The following is a 22,148-nucleotide window of genomic DNA, read 5'->3' as shown; positions in this document are numbered from 1 at the left end:
TCTCTCTAACTATTAGGCAAAAAACTATTATATACCTGATGCTTGATCCTCAGATGATCCCAATCGCGCGGTTTTTTCGTCTCATTCGGCTTGATGCATCGAATGTAATGAGGGGTGCATTTCATCAATTGACCGACCAAGCGACTGGCTTGACTTCTGATTTTGCTGCCCGCGGTGGTTGGTCTGGACTTGAGAGTCTTCGTTTTGCTAGTATCTCGCGGATAAAGTTCACGCACCAGGGAACTAAGAGATAAATATTACTTTTCTTTATATTTTCAAATATATATAATACCTTTTAGGCAATATTATATAACGCATCGAGCGATAGTTGAAACGTTTCGTAATAAACGAAAAAAATAGAAAAATTATAATTAGCAAGTTTTCATCACGTCATCGATTTGATTAAAATCTCGGCAATCTGTAACTTTTAATTATGCATGACTTGCGCGACATTTTCGGCGCATAATCCTTACGTAAATAAACGCGCGTGATTAGTAATTAAATGATGATTACATTAAATTATTAGAGGAGTTTACGTAACAGCGCAGCGATTTTCAGCAGCTGAATATTTTAATACTTTAGTTGTAAATGTCAGAGCTCGATGGGGCTGTCGGTTAATTTTCTACTTTATATTTGTTCAGATTATCGAAAAATGTAGAATAAAAAACGAGATTAATATCTCGTATCTTTAGAATTAAGTTCCTCGAAAAGCAAACTTTCAACTCGCATTCTTATTATTATATAATAATACTTGCTAATCTCACATAATGTTTTTTTTTCAACTTGTGCTCTTGTTATGAAATATTTGATCGAAAAAAGAGAAGGAGAGAGAGAGAGAGAAGTAGTACGGGTTAATTAATCATCGTCAAGCGATAAGTTATGCGAGTTTTATGCGAGCTGTTGGAGTGATTTGTCACATGTTGTATAATATAATTGACAGTTAATGTATAATCGCTTACTTGGCGCTGGTCTGCATCAACTCGATCAGATCCAAGAAGAGGACGTCTCGGTTCTTATCGCAAAATCCATCGACGGAATAAGACACGGCACCGGCGTAATGCAGGATTACGAAGCCATCGCTGATGTCTTGGAAGTGGCCGTGCTGTTTGGCCGCTCCTGCCAATTTCTGCCAAGTTTATAACGATTTGGAATATTATTGGCCATAAGAAATACCGTCGTCCAAAAAAAAAAAAAAAAAAAAAAAAGAAAAAAAGCGCGTCGGATTTGACAAGATTTTTTCATACCTTCTTCAAGTCGACGTCGGCGCCTGTGCTACCACCGTGCAACGTTGCGCATACGTCATCTAATACTAGAAAAAGACCAGGTGGCCTTTTACCCTCGAGAAGTTCTACCACAACGGCATTATTAAAGTAGTCTATCGGCGTCCATCTAATATTCTCGGAAACGTATTCCTCCTAAAAACACACTCGAAAAAATGATGTTGCAACTTGAACAAAAATTTCCTAGGTGTAAAAAATTCACTGAAACAGATACCGCATATATATATATTTTGCACTTAATCAATTTAAATGACAGATACAGAATTTATATCTGTACACCATTAGGGTAATTTAGACGGAGAATTTTTCTGCGATGCCTATCTCTTAAGGCCTATTTTGTCAAGGACAATTATATTTGGCAATGGGATCTAAATTTTCTAGAATATTGCTGCTACAAATTAAGATTAATTTTTCTTTTTTTATAGACATTCAATTAATGTAAGAGAAAGAGGGAGAGAGAGATATAAAAAAAATCTGTCATAGATTGCTCTCGAGTTCATTTAAATTGTCGATCTAACTTTCGTGGAAGGTATGCGCGCAGGTTGCGAGCACGCAAGCAAACAACGTTACGTCGAAAATATGGGGCTTAATTGCGTGCCGCCGGTAACACCGCGTATATATCCAGCACGTACAAGCGATTTATATCTCGTTTTCTCGAGGCGATAGAAGGGAAAGGCGTAGTAATAACGCGATTGCCCGGCGCTTTTAAAATCGCTTTCCATTTCAGCTCATTGCCGAAGCGAGCTCGCCGGTCAGGTTGGTCTCAGCCAGCGAGAAAACTGGTCGTCGCGTCGCGCTATTTCAACCCTTTCCCTACATAGCTTTTTAGACGCTTGTTTCGCAATAAGCCGCAATCTATCCTGCCACCGTCGCGTAATTATTTCGTTTATCCACATCAAATACCCATTGTCCGTGATGGCTTTTTTTTTTTCACCGTCACATATACCTATATCTATATAATATAATTTGCATACACGACTTTTGCGACGCGCGCCCCCGAAATTCAGCTTACCCGAGGTCTTGGCTATTAAATAGACAATTTCTCAGCCCGTTTTTCTCCTCACAAAGACGATTCACGGTCAAGTTTTTTTCCTCGGTCTAGTTGCGATCCGATCGCGACACGCCGCCACGGTAACCAGAAGTGGCACGATTTTTTCGTCAGGGCCTTTTGGTCGAGTTAACGACTCTTTTTCATGAGGCTTGACCTCTTTATGATGGATGGCCACTGTTTCCATCTTGATTGTTCTTCGCAAGACTGCGCTATACAATGACGTTATGCCCCGTATTCGATTCCTTTCTGTATTCAATCTAAGGTCAGTTTCGCGAAAGACTTATTCAAAGACCCTTTTGGCAAAGAATCGATTCGGTATATTTAATATGTATATATATATATATATATATTATCAATTTTCTCTCTCTCTCTCTCTCTCTCTCTCTCTCTCTCATAGTATTTTATTTTATAATGCATGACTTCCATGTTTGGTAAATAATAGCTCGATCGGTGGATGCAGCGTCAATCAAGCAATGCTCGGCGTGATTGGCGAATAATGAAATGATTCACAACGTGGTAGATAATTAATGTATACTAAATTTGGCGCGTATTCACGATTCCTTTAACGTCCTTTCGGAGCAGGTGCTTTCACTTTGCGCGGCCATTATTATTTCACCTTCCCGTCGCTCTTGGACTGTCCCTCGGCAAAAAATTGGTGGATCAATCGTCGGAATAAGACGCGAATGAAATTATATTACATACGCGGTGTTAATTACACGCTGTTAAAATAATATATCACGATATGCACAAACGGATATATTTCTTAAATATTTTTTAAGCTTGAAATTAGCATGTCTCACGTAAAATTAAAAGACAAAGTCGTATACCACGAGCGTTTAATTAGCCGCGATAAACAAATTAGTCACAACCTGTTGATTATGCGCAATTACTTTGTCGTGACGTTTCGGTGGTAATTAGGAACGCGCATAAGTACTCATTACGTATTCGCGCGTCGCACTCGCGCCACAAGGTGCAACGATCTGTCATTTCACGCGGGTCTCGTGTCTTGTAGCGTCATTCTTTCGCGCGGACAATAGAATTCAATTTGTTTCATTTGACAACCGACGGACGAGACGGGAGGAAAAAAAAAAAAGAAAAATTGAAGGAGAAAACAAAGAGAATTACAAGTTGTCGGGATATAAAGAGTTTGTTTAAGCCCCGGACACAATTGTATCCCCTATTTAGACTTGTTTAGCGCGCAATCTACCGGCTCACTATGCCGGTTAACTTTCCACTGACGCGTTTCACCTCCGACCCCGCTTATACTCGGTTTACCGTAGGTTTAAGGACGCCCGACGGATACGCGTTCTGATTTCCGTATAGCCTCGCGGAACGCGAGTCCAATGAATGCATTGTCGTGCCGGTCCCCGCATCTGTCGTGGATGAAACCCGGATGCTTTGCCTATGTAAACGCTCGCGCTCGCGCTCGCGCACGCCCGCCCATCGGGGTTTCCGGTAATTTTCTCAAAATTAGATTCCGTTAGAACCCGCATAGGCGGCACAGTATGTAATTAAAAGTAGCTCCTCCATATAACGAAAGCGCACGTGTGGACAACGCCAAGGATGTGTGACCCGTTACGTAATATATTCTGCGTCTTTTTCCCTTTGTCTCATCTCTCGTTTCGCGATTAGTTTATTCGACCAAATTATTGTCATTTACATGTGTTAAGAAAAAAAAAAAAAAGAAAAGAAAAGTTTAATAGACCGTCTAGAAAATATATCAGATATATAATCGAGTCAGTAATGTTTTTAAATACACGAAATATCGCGAATTAATATTGTATGTATATGCAAAGTTTGAAATTGCGTTCCGTCGAGGTCTGTTTATGATTATTTTTAAAAAAATTCTATAATTTTATATTTGCGTATTTTCACTTTTATATTTAATTCAACACGTTTTCTACATTGCGCTGAAGAAAGCTAAAAAACAAGAGCCCGAAACGTTGGCTCATTTAATTTTACCTTTACTTCGTATCTAACAAGCTTTTATTTATGTTTTATCATTTTTATATCTTAGTTTATTGAATTATATATTTTTATACTACTTAATTATATTTCTATTCTAATTTGATTTACGTCTTTGCTCTCTACTGCCTTTTGATAATTTAATTTTTTGTTATTTAAAAGAGAGCTGCTCTTTTTAACGTTTATATCAGATATATTTGTAGATGTAGGAAGAAGAGTTTGCAGCAAGCAAACTATTTGGTTAACAAACGAGTTATTGAAATTTTATACATATATATCACGATCGTAATGTATAAATTAAGAAGAAAAGTAGTTCACGTTTCATATGCTCTACTTTATCGAAACAAAATTCGATTATTTTAGACATCTACATATAAATATACATGTATTTGGGCCAAATCTCTTTGTTTTTTCCTAGATTCCAAAAATTTTCCAATTTTTATGTCTTTTACGAAAACAAATGTCTGATATTTACGTGTGTACTAGGCGCTCATTTTAAATTAACGTTAATGAGATAAAAAAAGGTCGTGAAAACTAATTCTGGATCAGGAGTCACAAATATCGCTCATGGGAATCGCGCTTCATTGTTGCCGAGAATTACTGGGGTTCGTCGGGAGGAGAAGGGCGTATAAAAAAGGCAGATAATGGAGAAGATAGATGTGTGTATTCTGGGTTAACGGCGGTGAAAATAAGAAAGAGAAAAAGAGGGGATTAGCCTCATCTCGATTTCACGAAAGATCGCCGGATTCGTGAGACAGTTAGATGCCAAATGTCACAACTCGCGGTCAAACTATATTTTCTTCCTTAACGGAATTCTTCCTGCGTTAAACAACACGATGGGAATTTCTTATTACGATCTACATCTTTTGATATACATAAAGATTAGTTTGTCTTAAAACACAGCGTTGCTAAGAATTTTGTCGAAAGAGAGAAGTTGTACCTAAAATTAAATATATATTCTTCATGTTAAAATAAAATAAAATACATAATATACTTACATATATTGACATCGTAAACGAAAGAAATTTTGTGAACGAGATTATATAAGGAAAATATTGAAGATATGCGTCAATCAGCAGAATGTAATAATAATTGCGTATTATCTTAAACTTCATTGCTTTGTCAGAATCTGAGGCTAACTGTATCTTTATCGCTACGTTACATCGAAAACGCAAAAGATGTCATCTTGATCATCCACGAGGGGTTCAACGGTCACCGCCATGTTGCGGCAATGTTAACTTTATTAGGAGATTTGCAGCTGTTATATTGCATCATTTCGCGCATATGAGATAAAGCTAATCTATAAGCGTATTCGCTGCGGCGATGATTGCCTCGTGAAATTCGAGCTCGACCTTTTCTCTTCGCAAATATACATTCTTGCAAAGATGCATTCATTTTTCTTAATCTTTAAAGCTCTCTCTACGCACTTTAATTCTTTGATTAAAAAAGCAAAATTATTATTTTTTTTTTTTTTTTTTTTCAGAGATGTAAAATATCTACGCTAGACTTAAATTAATCCCATCGTGTATCGTGAAAAGAAGGAAATTGATTTTTTATTCCAAAATATACTCGATTTTCGCGAGTCGCGTGTGTCGCGAGAAGAATTAAAAATCGCCGACGGCCAATCAGGAAATCTTAAAATGCAAAGAGTGGTGGAAGCCGCACGTGGGAAGAACAAGAGAGAGAGAGAGAGAGAGGAAGACAACGATATCGCTTCACTTAGCTATTTCATTACCTTCACTCGATCCTTGGCCGCAGTGCAACACGGAGCCGCGACCACGTTTCATCGTCGAGCCTCGTTGTAGATGATACCGATCGGCGCGAATCTCGCGCGCACGCGGACGAATGGATCGTGCGTTGCATAATAAGAAGATCAAGTGATTTCGAATCTATCTGCTTGAGGGCTGAAGAAAAATAACGACCGTGGACGATAGACGAGAAACCGATTCTACAGGTACATCTACAAGGTGTTGGATTCAAGATCATATGTTCCCTTGTCCCTCAGGTACACACATTCGCTTTTCTTCAATATTATACGCTAAGAACGCTTTAAGCGCGCTTTACAGTATAATTTATTTATTTTTTGCGTTTGTAATATAGCCATTTTTTGATTAATATTTTATCGTTATTAAATAATTTTTCAGGATTTAAATAAAACATTTTTATAGATAGAGCGGATAAGTATAATCTGTTGATCGATTCGGTTAAATAGTAATTTCTTTAGCTTTAATCGAAATTTATTTGCAAAGTTTATTGGCACATTCAATAGTCGTATTTATGTCACGAATTTTGCGACAATGATTTCACGCAGTGATCAATTTCAATAGCGTGATGGAGAATAGGTAAAAAAGATTTCGAAGTTCGAATAATGTTTATTCAAATTTTATCGTGGTGATTGTTCCCGCAATAAAAGCGACTTAAATTTGCATCGTGATAGGTGATTTATAAGGACTCATTAAAACGTAATAAATTGACTGGAAAGTAGATATTGAAATCTTATCGAATCTAAAGGATAAAATAATCATTATTAATGCGATTGCAAAATATTAAAGTTTATTAATTAAAATTTGTCTCGATATAAAAGTACGATTAGAATAAAGCGGAATATTGGCCATGGAAATTTAAAAGAAAGAAAGAAAGAAAAGAATCGCGTGACAATTTTATCAAATGACTCGAACGTAACGTCATTTAAAGGTTTAGACGTTTGGTCAATATTCATTTATACGTAGATACTTCGCAATCGTCAATTTGCGTTAGATTAAACCGCTCGACATCCGCCAATAATCTTCTAATGGAAGTTAATTGCTTTGCGTTGCGAAACGCTATTGTAATCGCACAACACAAACGAAGCGGCCGCAAAATTGTAATCAAAACGAGCTCGTTAAACGTCATTCCTAATGGATATCGTCTGCGTATACTTGCGATAAATATTCTCCGATATGTTTACTACTCTCTCTCTCTCTCTCTCTCTCTCTCTCTCTCTTGATAGTTTTCAACAAGTACGGTTTGATTAGAGGCGTAGTAGGATAAATGTAGCGCGATGAATAACAAACAAGTTATCTTAATTAATGACAATCGCTCGGAACGTTAATTTTTTCCTTAGGGAAGAATCTTTGATCACGCTTTGTCTTCACTTTCGATGGAATAAAGGAGAACAGAGCGCGAGATGACGTTTCGATTCACGCGCGAGTGAAAAAGTGCGCAGTTACATAAAGGGTCAATTAAGTGTACTGTTGGTTTCGTGTCCGCTGCGGGACAATCATGATTGATCTATCAAAGCGATCCGGCGACTGCGACCACGTTTTCAAACCTGGCGAACATTTCCTTCCTCCGCGACGAGCGGAACGAGAAAAGGCGCGGCACTCTGATTGCGGTTTTTTTTGGTTTTTTTTTTTTTTTTTTTTTCTTCTTTTCAGCGGCACGTAACACTTCTATTTTAACATCTCACGCGGCAAAACTGACATGTAATAATAGTTGCTACAATTATCGCCTTTACATCGCATCGTGCACGAGCGAGTATCCTACTTTAACGTTGTAAAATTCTGCCTTCTCGCTCGCGGGGTCTTGTAACGCGCGTGCAAGGAAGCAAAGAAAGGAACAAGGACAACATTGTTTCTTTTCAGCTCCGAGGACCGGGGCGAATGATGAATTTATGTAAATGAGAACACATAATTTAGATAGGCAAAAGTTTCTCTCTATCCTTTCAAGTCGCTAAAGGATAACACACTCGAATAACATCCCGGGGCCCAGCCTCCGGGCCTTGACCACAAGACTCTCACTTTCCATTGAGGTGTGAATTTAATTGCTGCATCTCTGCTTTCCTCGTAGCACCTTGTGCGGCACGACGAGCGATGGTTCGACGGTCGGCGAACGATAACGCGCGATCGAGAGATCCTCGCCGAGTATTTACGTAAGAATGTAAGCAAGTGCCCGTAAGTGTGGCGTGGGAGTCGACCAGTTCGCATGCAACCGGCAACGTTTCCTCCACTTTCTAAGTTCCGATATGGCGCGATAGCTCGCCTTGACCATTGCCACACTCCAAAAAATTATCTTGCAACTTGAACACAAATTTTCTAGGTGTAAACAATTAATTGAAACAGATCAATTATTAGAAGTATTATAAATACTGTGATGGCGCATAATCGGTTTAAATTTAAATGACAGAGACAGAATTTATATCTGTATTATTAGGGTAATTTAGACGGAAAATAGACTTTTTCTGCGACGCCTATCTTTAAGGCCTACTCTCTGTCAAGGACAATTATATTTGTGATTAATATTTGCCAATGGGATCTAAATTTCCTAGTATATTGCTGCTATAAATTCTATACGTGTGACAAACAATATTCCAACAGATACAAAAAGTAGCGATAATTTAATAATAAATTTTAATCGACACATCTTGAAATCTATCTACATTAGCAAAATATTTTTTTCACTGCAGGTTGTCTTCGTCAGCGCGTACGCGATTCTATGATCAAAAGTCCTCCGAAGTAGTAACCAGCTGGTCTCGAATATTTAAAAAATATCGACCATATTGTCTAGGAATCTTCTCTCATGTCGTCGTCAAAATAGATTTATTTCACAAGAGCCGTTTATATCCGTTATCGATCTAGAGGAAAGCGAATAACAATGACAACGCAAAAGGAAAGAGAAAAAAAACTTTCTTTCGTCTCGTTGCGATGCGTACGATTACGAATACTAATTAATATAGTGAAATCGGCACGCGCGCACGCGTCATTGATTTCGTTCTCTTACGTCTCGATTCTTTTATTTAACGAGCGTGAACTCCTTCGATTTATCGTATCGACATAATATACGCGCGATATTGCGATTACAGGTGTAATAAATTTTCCTTCATGTGAGCGGAGCAATACGTCTGTTAATTAAAAAATTTACCGGTTTAATATTCGATACGCGCGAATCGTTGTTCGCGATGTGAAAGATCTAACAATTACTTTTATAATAAGTATCTACAAGAGATAGACATTACACGATATTGTGAATCTTGTATCATATTTTTACTTTTACCGCGAATTACGGTTGTTACGGTACGTTATTTTAGTAATATCGGGTAAATAAGCAAAGGTCGAGATAACTATTAAAATTCGAATTTATACGCTATGATTGGAGAGAAAATAAACGTTTAAATACACGGACATTTATTGTAAATATTACACTATATATACGATTCGCTGATTGCTTGATACATTGCGAATAAATAAATAAATAAATGTTTAATAGACAATTATAGATGATGGCGTGTTTAAAATCATGTTGTGAATATATTATTCATCCAGGGTATGATGACTATAGGCTGTAATTTTTTCAATAATCGTTACATAGGGCGCTTTTTTAGTCATTATCAAAGATATTTCATAATCGATATTTACAGTAGTTTATTATATATATATTATAAATCTTGTATCATATTTTTACTTTCGACTACCTGCAAAGTTTTTCACTTGTCCACTAAAAACTGTCACAACGTTGAATAAATGACAGTTGAGCTATCGTAATCGACGTTAGACATATTATAAAGATATGTAAATTGTTACATGACCTATAATTTTGATTTTCGTTTTCACTATTTTTTTTTATAAATATTATGGCCATCTTTTCCTTAAAAGTCGAGTAAGATGGCCGATGCTTATGTCGTACTATTTTGATAATATAAAATTTCAATTAAATATTTTTCTTTTAATTTCGATATAATATTACGTAATTAAGCTTCAGTGAAGATAATATGTCAAACGTTATTAAAAAATAACCAAAATAAAAGTATGGCCGATGCTTATGTCGTACTATTTTGATAATATAAAATTTCAATTAAATATTTTTCTTTTAATTTTGATATAATATTACGTAATTAAGCTTCAGTGAAGATAATATGTCAAACGTTATTAAAAAATAACCAAAATAAAAGTATGGTAAGATGGCCGATGCTTATGTCGTACTATTTTGATAATATAAAATTTCTATTAAATATTTTTCTTTTTATTTCGATGTAATAATACGTAATTTAAGCTTCAGCGAAGATAATATGTCAAACATTATTAAAAAATGACCAAAATAAAAGTATGTTTTTTAAATGCATTTTAAAAAACTATGGCCATCTTATTCGAATTTAGCCTATGCATAAAAACGAGGAAATATCGTTTTTTTTTCTTTTTTCTCATCTTGCGTTATACTTTCAAAACGCGTAAATATTCCTCGTTAGATTTCTCTACGGAACCGACTTACCGATATACGAAATAAGTTTACGCGCGAATATATAACGTTGTATCGACGATTTTATATATGAATCCCTATTTGCATTCGTTCCAGCCTCGCGTGTCGGATGAATACGAGCATACGCCATGCTCGGAGGCTGCGACAATAAATTCTCCACGTTCTACTTTACTACCGTTTCGTCTTCATTCGTTCCCGAGAGATCTACATACGGATCGCCCGATGCGATCTGCATTAGATTGCACGACGCCTTTCGAGACGAAGAATCGATTGTAAATACGCTGTAAGTCGTTCATTTTTATTCTTTGCGCTACATTATCCCGAATGGAAAGATTTAACGTGGCGTTTAAATTTGATCTCGCGGATACGAGAGGAACAAATGGCCTTTTATTATGGTGTGTTTTGCGGCGAGTATTCATTAATCAGAACTGAAAGCGCGACAATGAATAGAGAGATAACTTTACGAATTTCTTTCTTGCCCTATTTCGACGGACAAAGTCTGTCGCTCGTTTATATATATATATATATATATATATATATATATATATATGTGAGTGTGTGTATCTGTATGCATATAGAGTGGCATATAAATTCCATATCATTCCACTTGCGTAATACGTTACGATCGATACAAGACTTGCAAGTGATCTTTTCAAGTCAAATCGATATAATTTCTACAGTAAAAGTTTCTAATCGCTAATTAATGTTAAAAACTCGTTGAATTTTCGCTCGTTTAAAATTACTCGAGATATTTCATTCGTGATATCCGGATATTCGAAGAAAATTGAAAACTTTATTTGTCGGTTCAGGTTTATTTTTTAAGGAAATTCCAAAGACATTCTTTATCAACGATTAAGGGAAAACCTTACCGATTAACGCAAACCGCGCGATTTTGATTATTCTTCAACCGCAAGAAATCAGTCGAGAAACCTGATCGAGTCTGTAACTTTCTCGAAAATTAAGCATATTTACTCGTACAGTCACTTTGCGTCCTCGCGAGATGTAGGAAATGAAGCAACGATAAGCTGCAATTACAAATATAAATACATTTATACGGGACTTATCGCGCAAATTGGACAAGTTGTCCTCGATACTTGATTAAAAATTGACCGAGACAGATTAAGTTATGAAGCTATTTGTAGAATCACGCAAATGTATGCGAATGTGTGTTGAAAAGTCTTGATTATCCAACTAGTTGATTTAAATAATATTCTCGACTCGTATAGATAGATTACATAAAGAGCGTAAAAGGAGAAAATCGATATAGAAAGAAAACGTAGCGCAGGGCACCGGCGCGGCGATGACGTCGGTATGAAAAATGTCAAGCGATTCGGTAAGCGCGCAACTGGTGAGAACGTCGGAGAGCCGTCACCGAGCCGCTTGACAGATCGACTCCACGTGGAGTCGCACGCTCCGCTTCGCCCAGCGTTAGCCAAGCACGTTCACCGGGGCAACGATTGCACTTGCACTTTTTAAGAGAACCTGTTCACCGGCGAGGTGGGTGAACCACACCTATCTGGCGACGTGAATCGGTCGAGTAGAGAGAGAGAGAGAGAGAGAGAGCGAGAGAGAGCGCGCGGGGACTCTCCGTTATACTTTTGCCGAGCGCAAAACGGTAATGCGAGATTACGGACGTCGTGCGAGAGAACCCGCAGTCGTCCTGTTGTATATATTTTAACCAATGTAGCCTATTTCCTCAAACCAGTATCCGCGATAACGCATCCTTCTCGATATATTTTACGCGGCTTTCTCATCATTTTCTTTACATCATACCTTTGCATACCTTGGAATATATGGTATATAGCTTTCTTTTCTTTCTCAAAATTATTATTTTGATCAAGCTGCTTAAAATTTATTAGAGATTGTTGCACTTATTGAAGAGATATTTGTCTTGAAATATTAAATTGTTTTTCTTCGAAACTTGTTAAAACATGATTTAAAAAACGATCTCTTAAAGATCCTTCTAGAAAAACAATTATATCGTTGGCTAATAAAAATTAACAGTTTAATTAAATTGTTTTTTTATAACCACTTGTGGCATCGATATGTACCACTCGACCGTTTCAATAACTATTTCTGGGTTTTAATTTTCTATAAAAAGCGATTCTGCAAGTTATGGACCATTGATTCTTTTGATAAATTTCTAATAAAAGACGATATAAATGATAGATGGAGAATAAGAGAAAGTAGTAAACAAAATGGAAAAAGTTTGTAACGATTATTCGGCTGGCAGATAAATACTTTCACGACCGAGAGAAAAAAAAACGAAATAAGTTTTGCTCTTTAGGGGAACATTGACTTTATATTATAATTGCAGCTATTAAATTCGAGGATCGAATGATGAATAATTGAAAATTTGAGAGACTTTTGTACGATGTTGGGTGAATAAACTCGCGCAAATTGCCTACGTAATACTATGGATAATTTGATGGATGGAGTGCGAAAGTGTACGATAAATTCCACAGGATGGCGAGTGGGATGAGCCATCCTTACTACTTGACGATTCGAAATGCGTTTCATTTCCTCGATTGCGCCGATAGTAGAGTAGAAAGGAGATTTTGCGTTTAGATAAAGCGATGAAACCGCAGGCGAAAACAATCGCACGTGGCCTGCCTCGATGAGTTTCGCGGCACCGCCCGCGCCCGCGCCCGTCTCAAATCACCAGGCTCACCGTGAAATCTCACGAAAGCTGCCTTTTCCGCGGCCTACTGACGCACTCGTAGGTATATCTCTCGAGTGTTTTTCGAAAGATAGCTGTAGAAAAAAAAAAAAAAAAAAAAAAAGATTTGTTCTTTAGAGATTGACGGGAAAAACGCCAATCGTCGGAGAATTACAACAATCACATGACACGTAAACATACACGAGAAAGGAAAGACCCTTGACACAAGTTTTTCACCGCCTTACTCAACCTCGCTCTCGACGCAAAGTCGAGTGCATTATTCGAGAGAATAATCTCCCGATCCCGTTCAATTATTGCGCCATCAGAGCGGAGAGCTGGATGCTTATTGGAACGTATCGTCGTGCTAGCGGCGAACAATTATCATTTCGCGGCTAACTGGATATAGAATTTATACCGCAGGAACGGCGACGTGAGATTTCATCCGACGCGTTGCAAAAGTTGAATTAATTTCCCTGTTGGGCGATATAGAAAACGGGCGCAAATTCCGATCGTTCCTCTAGCAAGAGGGTATCGATCATTTCGATCGTTTCTCGTATTCGATCATTGTCGTACAGGTTGTCGCGCAAAGTTAGAAGACGGCGATGAAAAACGTGCGAACTAGGTATCGCGGGCAGCAAAAGTGTAACGAGTTGAGGGGGAACTGATGCGTTTTTCGGGCTTTATTTTGTAACGTCGTTTGCCTTCGTCTTCTCGACAATCAATTTTAGGGTGATAGATGGGCGATTATATTCTATACAGTGATGGTGGTTGTACGCATACTCGTGGCTTACGTGCCTTACGTAAGGAAAACAAGAGAAATTGTATCATTTTGTTGTGGAGCAGGGGCCGGGTCGTCGTCGGCGCACGTAAAACTTTCACCACGTTTATTACTAACGGGTCCGTTACGTCCACGCACGTCGGCATCGCCCCGTTATTTTGTCGTGCACGGTTTTTTCGGCGGTTAAGAAAACACCTCGTAAAATCGTCCGAGGTCTATCTCTATTCCGACTCACGAAAGAATAACGCGCTCTCGCGTAACCGGCATAATTACGGAAATTCGGTCGCTGTCTCGCGCAATCAAACGACTAATCGCACGTTATTAATCCTTTCCGGGCTAGCAATTTCAATTGGAGTCACACGCATTGTGCCTTAGCCTTACGTAAAGGAGTTGACCAAGACGGCTAGAGAAACGGCGGTCTCTCTTCAATTTCTCTTTGACGTTTGAATCACAATTTTTAATTACAGAGGCAAACGGAATGTGTAAAAATGAATACGAATAACGTACCTCGAATAAGCTCGAATCTTTTGATCGTAAAATATAGAATAGATTATTAATAATAGATTATTAATTTTCTAGATCGGATAATTCGGATAAATAATAACGAGAGGAAATCTTTTTGCAGAATGTCGCGGAAAATCAATGTCTGCGCCACCGTGTTGCTCGTCCTGCTCGAGCTGACCACGTCGGCGATGGTTCTGCCGAGGCCGCCCTCGTCGCATCCTAATCGCATCCGTCAGGATGAGGACTTGTCGGCGCGCAAAGCGCTCGAAGGCAAGTCTCTGACGTCACACGGCGTTCCCGCGCGAGACGTCAACATAGATAGACCCGAGGACTACAGGTATTACCATCCAGATATTTTCGTAGTGCCTCTCTTTTTTCATACCGCCGACCGGTATCGATATTACACGCCGTTGCTGAGCTCGACAGTTCACTTTCGCTCACTCGGAATCTTACAACTAGTTTGAAATAGGCCGATGAATAATCGGGTGTTTGTTATCGATTGATCGCAAACTCGAGACGATGATGCGTCCTTGCAAAATATATTTTTCACAAAGACTGATGTAAATATTTCAGGAATTTTATCTAGGGTAAACTCGGCTAAGATGGCCATAGTTTTTTCAAATGCAAAAAACATACTTTTATTTTGGTCATTTTTTAATAGCGCTTGGCATATTATCTTCACTGAAGCTTAAATTACTATTAGTAATATTATATCGAAATTAAAAGAAAAATATTTCATGGAAATTTTTTATTATCAAAATAGTACGACGTAAGCATCGGCCATCTTATTCAACTTTTAAGGAAAAGATGACCATAATATAATATTTATAAAAAAATAGTGAAAACAAAAATAAAAATTTTAAGTCATATAACAATTTACATATCTTTATAATATGTCTAACGTCGATTACGATAGCTCAACCGTCATTTATTCGACGTTATAACGTTTTTAGTGGACACGTGAAAAACTTTGCAGGTAGTCAAAAGTAAAAATATGATAAAGATTGAAATATCGTTATTATTTCAAACAATGTATGCGCATAAACTACTATAAATATCGATTATCTTTGACAATGACTAAAAAAGCGTCCTATGTAGCGATTATTGAAAAAAATTACAGCCTGTGGCCATCTTTTCCCTAGTTTACCCTAATATTAAATTATATTTGATTCATTTTTTGTAATATATTTAATTTTTTAAAATATATATTTTTTTATTAAAATATGTATCAATAGAGGAACATGATGACTATTCGATTAAACCTCGTAGACTCTAACGGCTTCTCTTGGGGAAACTCTCTCGATTGACTCACAGCGCGATTAGGAAACGATATTTGCTGCGAGGCCTCGTGATTCTAAACCGCTGAAACAAAAGCGGAAAATCCCGCTCGTTCTTTCTCACCGGCAGAAAGCGGCCCAATTAGCGGCAAATGAAAAGCCGTCTTCGTTCGTCGGCGCACGAGAAACGTGAGAAACTCGACCGAGAGTAATTACTCCTGTGCAATTTCAACGACGGTAGATTTACGTGATCGCAATACGTATCTTTAAGACATCGATATCTGAAAAAGAGGGCGAGAGGAGGAGAGTAACCGACAATTTTGAGAGCAAAGTATCAAGCGTGATGAAGGCTGGTCCAAACCGATTATCTCGAGCCTTTTATCGTGCGGCCGCAATGGATCGTTGCGGTTTAATAATCGTGAATATCCGTAAAGAAGAGAGAAGCATTTCTGAACAGTGACACCTGCAATGTCGTGAAAATCGAGTAACGGCCGTGGACCGCGGTTCGAAAAGCAATCTTCCGCTTGTGATGTTTATCTTACCGCTATAATATCCGATTAACTTGGATAATATATATTTTAATCGTATCCGTTACTCGTCCTATGTATTTACAGTTGATTTTCTAACGTCTGAGAGAAACGCTTTATTCGCTCGTCTCTGGCGATTCGGTATACGTAATAGCGCGGGCAAGCCGCGTATAATATCTTAATGCCAATAAAATGTGAAACGTTCATCTTTTCTATCTTGTTCCTGTAGATTCGTCGAAATCGAGCTGCGAAACGCGGACGAGATGGATGCCGCGAATCTGCAAGGCCTGATGCACGCGATGCTGAATCAACAGCAGAGCAGCGAGCAGCCGCAAATACCGAGCGATCCCGGTTACCCGAATCCCGAGGTGATCCCGCACTCGATCCTCGGCGTGCGCGACATGGGACTGAGCCCAAATTATCGGCTGGACACCTTCGACGACGATAAGCGGATCCTATTGAGAGCATCGCCGAAACTGCAGAGCCTCGACGAGAAGCTGTACTACTTGAAGAACGGTCGACCTAGAGTCTACGTAAACGTACGCGGACACAGTGGTTCCTTTCGCAAGGAAACTCCTTCGACCTTGACGGCAACCCCCAGCGAGGGCGCGGTGGGATTCCTCAGGGTAACCCGACCATTCGAGAGGCAGACCGACTGGAAGACGCGAGATAGGAAAGCTCGACCGCCCAAAAAGTTTGATCGTCGCGTCGATGGTGTCGTTTCGTCCAAGAGCCAGGAGGTAGGTAGCAAGACAAACGACCAAGTGACGTTCTACGAAAGAATGGACGATCCGTCAACCACGGAGAATTCCATGGTCACGTCCAGCGAACTGCCCAAACAAATACCCGCGCCGCCCAGCAAGATACGGACCTTGATGGCGCAAACCACACCTGTGCAAAGGTACGCGTTTAGAAGGACGGATATCTTGCCGGGGTACGGCTTCATCGAAGAATAATTGAATAAGCGAATGAAAACTCATACGCGCGAAATTGATTTCTTTGTGAAAAATGCGACACGCATAAATAAGGTAAACTAGGGTGTGATGGCCATAGGCTGTAATTTTTTCAATAATCGCTACATAGCGCTTTTTTAGTCATTATCAAAGATAATCGCATACACTGTTTGAAATAACGATATTGTCATCAATCTTTATCATATTTTTAAAATGACAGTTGAGCTATCGTAATCGACGTTAGACATATTATAAAGATATGTAAATTGTTATATGACCTATAATTTTTATTTTTGTTTTCACTATTTTTTTATAAATATTTTCCTTTTATAAATCTTTTCCTTAAAAGTTGGATAAGATGGTCGATGCTTACGTCGTACTATTTTGATAATAAAAAATTTCCATTAAATATTTTTCTTTTAATTTCGATATAATATTACGTAATTTAAGCTTTAGTGAAGATAATATGCCAAGCGCTATTAAAAAATGGCCAAAATAAAAGTATGTTTTTTGCATTTTCAAAAACTATGGCCATCTTAGCCGAGTTTACCCTATCTCGCGATAACGAAGAAATTCGGACGTACTCGTGTTTGGAAGCTTCAAAGTACAAAAAGATACGACCAAAAAAGAATGATTACGCGGAGAGAATTTTACAAAGTAATTATTCACGTATCGCACAATATATACGCGCAAACTTTTATAGAGAGCGCTGATAATTATATATTTTTCGTGTTTTACATAATAATTAATCTAAAACTTTTAAATTCGACATTTTCCAAGTGTCACGAAACTTTGGAAACCTCGATGAAGGCTAGCTGTGATTGCATAATAAAACATTATCTCGCCTCAGCGAGAATCTAAACGTCATATTTAACGTCGAGTCGTCGGCTTTAATAAAAGCTTAATTTATGCCAGATATGACAACTTGCGGTACGAATGCATAAATAGAATACTATATATATATATATATATATATATATATATATATATATATATATATATATATACATATATATGTTTGTAATGTATATATAATCGTCTAATATAGAATTAAGATAATAGAGTAATATATAATAATAACTTGTAACGATAAGTGAGAAAGTATGCGCGTGCTGATAAAACATTTTTATTTTCTCACATTTTTTGGCAATTGAATTGAACGCTATAAATATATTATAGTGTAAATTACAAAGAAAATGATGTCGACAAAAACTTACCTGCTCTGCCTTTAACGTGAGCTCGATGAAGATCTGCTGTAATTTTTCATTCACGAAATTAATGCAAAACTGCTCGAAGCCGTTCTTCTCAAAGATCTCGAAACCGTATATATCTAAAATTCCGATTTCGTATCCGTCCGTGTTTGTCTCCATGGCAGAATTAACTTTCTGAAAAATCATCAATCACTCGATTAAGGGAGAGCTAAATGATTTTTTAAATAAAATTTTATAACAATTTTAGATGTGTGTGGAAGAAATTAAAATGATGAAAATGGATAAATTAAATGTAGGTTTGTAAAAGCAAGTCAATTCGCTTTTTTTTTTTTTTTTTGACGAGAGAAGAGATTTATACGCGCAAAAAAATTATCTTTTACAAAAGTCGATATTTATATCGTATAAATTTTAAATACTACAGTTATTGAAAATATCATTTTTTTCGCTTATCTCTGTCAATGAGACGCGATGATTGCATAAGACATTCTCCCATGTTACATGTAGACTAAGACCGGTATTCATAGCCCGTTCTTCTACTCAAGATAATATTATAAGTATTATCTTAGATATTTTAAGATTCTATTGAGCTAATAAAGTGGTTGGAAAACATTTTCGCATTTTATTTAAAAATAATCTTAAATATAAGGACTATGAATATCGGGCTAAATATTTTGAATGATGATATTAAAACTTCAAATACATCACACCTTGACCAGATAGTCAAAAAGCCTGGCGTAGATATCCTTTGCTAAGGCATCCCTGGCATAAAGTGCCTGTTCTACATTTAGTGTTACGTCCAAGCTCTCAGATTGACTACCCCATTTTGACTCGAATTCTCGAGAAATTAGCTTGTGCGATAGCTGATCGGCGGAAATTCCAAAGAGATAGGCTGGAAACTCGAGAACTGAAAATATATTTATATACGGTTAGGAAAAATTCTTATGGTCGGAATGTAAATAATAACAACGCACTTATACATATCTATATTATATTATTAAAATTAATTAATTTATCTTAAATCAACCGATAGGACACACGATATAGATTTTAGATTTAGATTAATCATGCGACTTTATATACATTTATATATAGATTAGGTAGATAAAGTTAGATATTAATAATATAATAGATAAGTTATATACGTATAATTAATCATTGTTGTTTTTCTATTTCTTGATAGATAAATGTCTTACATTGCTTATCAGCTATCTGCGAATAATTGCCGTTCTCAGCAAATTGTATATTTCCAACATGAAGTATTCCAGCTACCAATCTGAATATATCCATCATCTCTATGTCCTTTATATCCATAACACTCAACGCTGTAAATGATATATGATTATTAAATAACAGATAAGATTTATTGTCAATTAGAAAGAAAGAAGATATAAGAAAATATATTAGAAAATAATTGTAAAACGTTAAACTATTAGTCAATTATCAGTCAATTAAACTATTAATACATTTACACAAAATTCAATTAATACTTTGTGAAATATGATTTAATCATTTTACATACCTTTAAGAGTTTCCTGGAAATCTCGCGCATCGTTTGTACCGTCTACCTTATAATTGCCGCCATAACTCAGATATTTATAATAATCGAGATCCGTTAATCCGAATTCGCCTATCAAATTTAAACATTTTATTATAATTATTCTTTGAACGTACGAATTTCATTTTTTTTCATCCACACTAGCCATACTTTTATTCGTCGATTATATACTCACTTTTCATCTCCTGATTGGCGCCTGTCGCCAGCTGATAAAATATATGGAAATTTCGCTCGCCGGGATTGTGACAAGTTACTCTTGACTTTTCCAAAAGAAAATTCGAAATTTTGCCCCCGTTCGGCTGACCACCCGAACCGAACTGCATCTCAACGTATTTTCCCTGAAAATAGAGTAAGTGTGCCAATTACTATGCCCCTTGAGCTGACGCTCCATGATTTTTATTAATTTAAAAAGAGTTTTCCTAATTTTTTTTTACTTCTAAAAGTATTAAATTCATAATTCAATGTTTTTTTTAATATTATACATTTTTTCGTAATTAAAACGTAAAAGGAAAAACTGAAAAATAATTAAAATAAATTTAAAAAGATTTGAGTTAGTTACTAGACACTTAAAAATCGCAAAAATAAATTACTGTGTTTCATGTACTGTGCCCTCTTTCCAAATACGGTGCTTCAAATACTGTGAGCAATTGTACTGCTAGAGAGCACAATAACTGCCACATTGACAAAAAACCTGTTCAATTACTAGACACTAGCAGTAATAGAAACACGTATGGAATTCTTACCAATTATTGGATTCGTTAAAAATAAAGCCACATTAATTAAACTGAAAATTAATTAAACTGTTATTTATTCATAATCTATATAGGTTTTAATAATGTAGTATTTATTTTTTTTTTTTTTACGTTGTGTTATGTATGTTAATCTATTACATATCGACGTGCAAATATTCGCGCTTTTGAACAAGATTAACATGAGAGACAAGCTACATCGGGTATCAAAAATTTTAATTATTATTTTCAGTATTTGAAGCATATAAATGTATCTCATATATATAATTTTAATATCTACATAAAAATTGAATTTAAAAAAAAATTATAATCCATAATTTCACAATTTAGATTTTATTATGCAGGATATTAATAAATTAAGGGCATAGTAACTAGTTGACCCACAATAATTGGCACGTTTACCCTATATCGAGATTTTTCATCGCACTCTTATTCACGAAATAGTGAAATCAGTGAAAATGAGTATATCGATCCGCATACGTACAAATCTACTGCTGTTATTGTTTCTCACGGTCTTCGCGTTGCCAAAGGCTTCTAAAAGCGGGTTTGATTCCAGAATCACGTCCTTTACCCTCTGCACCTTCCTGCCACCACCGCTCACCCTTGCTACATAGGACATTATGTATTTCGCGGCAACCGTTTTCCCAGCGCCAGATTCACCGCTGTAAAGTTTAATTATTTAAAACACGTATGGTAAATACACTTTCTTTTCGATATAAGAATATATACGAGTATATACACGAGTTGGTAAAATTAACAAAAAATGGGGGAGGGGGAACCTTAAAACAGTCTTATTGCAAATTATTTACCTTATAATGACGCATTGACTTTCGTTGTCAATCAGCATGTTTCTATACATGTCGTCGGCCAATCCATAGATGTGCGGTGGATTTTCGTACGGCGCCTAAATAATAATGACAATAATTTTATTGCACATGTATAACTCTATTTTTTTATAAAAGATTAAAATAATATAATTCTCTTGATAAGAGAAAGATAAGATAACTTTTCAACTCACCGCGCCTTGATATATCTCAACCTCCTTTTCTCCGAAATACGGCATCTGCTTGAACGGATTGACCGATACCAATACGGGTCCAATACATGTCTGGTACAATAATTAAGAAGCATTTCGCGAATCAATTGTCATCATTTGTCATCGTTAAGTCATCGTGATACGCGCCCCGGAATTTGTACGCGAATATTTTCTACGCGAGAGACTGAATTCTCTGACAGCATGCAAATCAAACACTCAAAAAAATATTTTGCTAAAGTAGATAGATTTCTAGATGTGTCAATTAAAATTTATCGCTACTTTTTGTATCTGTTGGAATATTGTTTGTCACGTTTAGAATTTATAGCAGCAATATTCTAGAAAATTTAGATCCCATTGCCAAACATTAATCAC

The 22,148-nt window shown here is 36.7% G+C and overlaps 2 protein-coding genes across 3 annotated transcripts in view; one reads left to right on the top strand and one right to left on the bottom strand.

Moving 5' to 3' along the window:
- Positions 1-22,148, bottom strand: part of LOC140667067 (unconventional myosin-Ie) — a 35,894-nt gene that overhangs the window by 4,984 nt on the left and 8,762 nt on the right. Inside the window, exons 3-13 of the mRNA XM_072894739.1 lie at positions 21,759-21,848; positions 21,550-21,644; positions 21,225-21,402; positions 20,167-20,329; positions 19,956-20,063; positions 19,630-19,758; positions 19,144-19,340; positions 18,443-18,610; positions 1,245-1,415; positions 960-1,126; positions 36-243 (exon numbers count right to left, since the gene is read on the bottom strand). Of these exons, the coding sequence (XP_072750840.1) occupies positions 36-243; positions 960-1,126; positions 1,245-1,415; positions 18,443-18,610; positions 19,144-19,340; positions 19,630-19,758; positions 19,956-20,063; positions 20,167-20,329; positions 21,225-21,402; positions 21,550-21,644; positions 21,759-21,848 (1,674 nt within the window). The remainder of the gene's footprint in view (positions 1-35; positions 244-959; positions 1,127-1,244; positions 1,416-18,442; positions 18,611-19,143; positions 19,341-19,629; positions 19,759-19,955; positions 20,064-20,166; positions 20,330-21,224; positions 21,403-21,549; positions 21,645-21,758; positions 21,849-22,148) is intronic.
- On the top strand, positions 5,989-21,848 carry LOC140667073 (uncharacterized). 2 transcript variants are annotated; one of them, XM_072894750.1, is made up of 4 exons: positions 5,989-6,301; positions 10,624-10,810; positions 14,590-14,805; positions 16,502-21,848. In XM_072894750.1, exons 2-4 carry the CDS (start codon positions 10,656-10,658, stop codon positions 17,226-17,228), a joined length of 1,098 nt encoding a protein of 365 aa, XP_072750851.1. In that variant the 5' UTR covers positions 5,989-6,301; positions 10,624-10,655; the 3' UTR covers positions 17,229-21,848. The 2 variants fall into 2 exon arrangements, with proteins under 2 accessions (XP_072750851.1, XP_072750852.1); XM_072894751.1 differs by lacking the exon at positions 10,624-10,810.

Source organism: Anoplolepis gracilipes, chromosome 6 (genome assembly GCF_047496725.1).
Source record: "Anoplolepis gracilipes chromosome 6, ASM4749672v1, whole genome shotgun sequence".
Classification (NCBI taxonomy): Eukaryota; Metazoa; Arthropoda; class Insecta; order Hymenoptera; family Formicidae; genus Anoplolepis; species Anoplolepis gracilipes.
The sequence above is the reverse complement of the archived record's forward strand: the minus strand, read 5'-3'. Positions and strand labels throughout refer to the sequence as shown.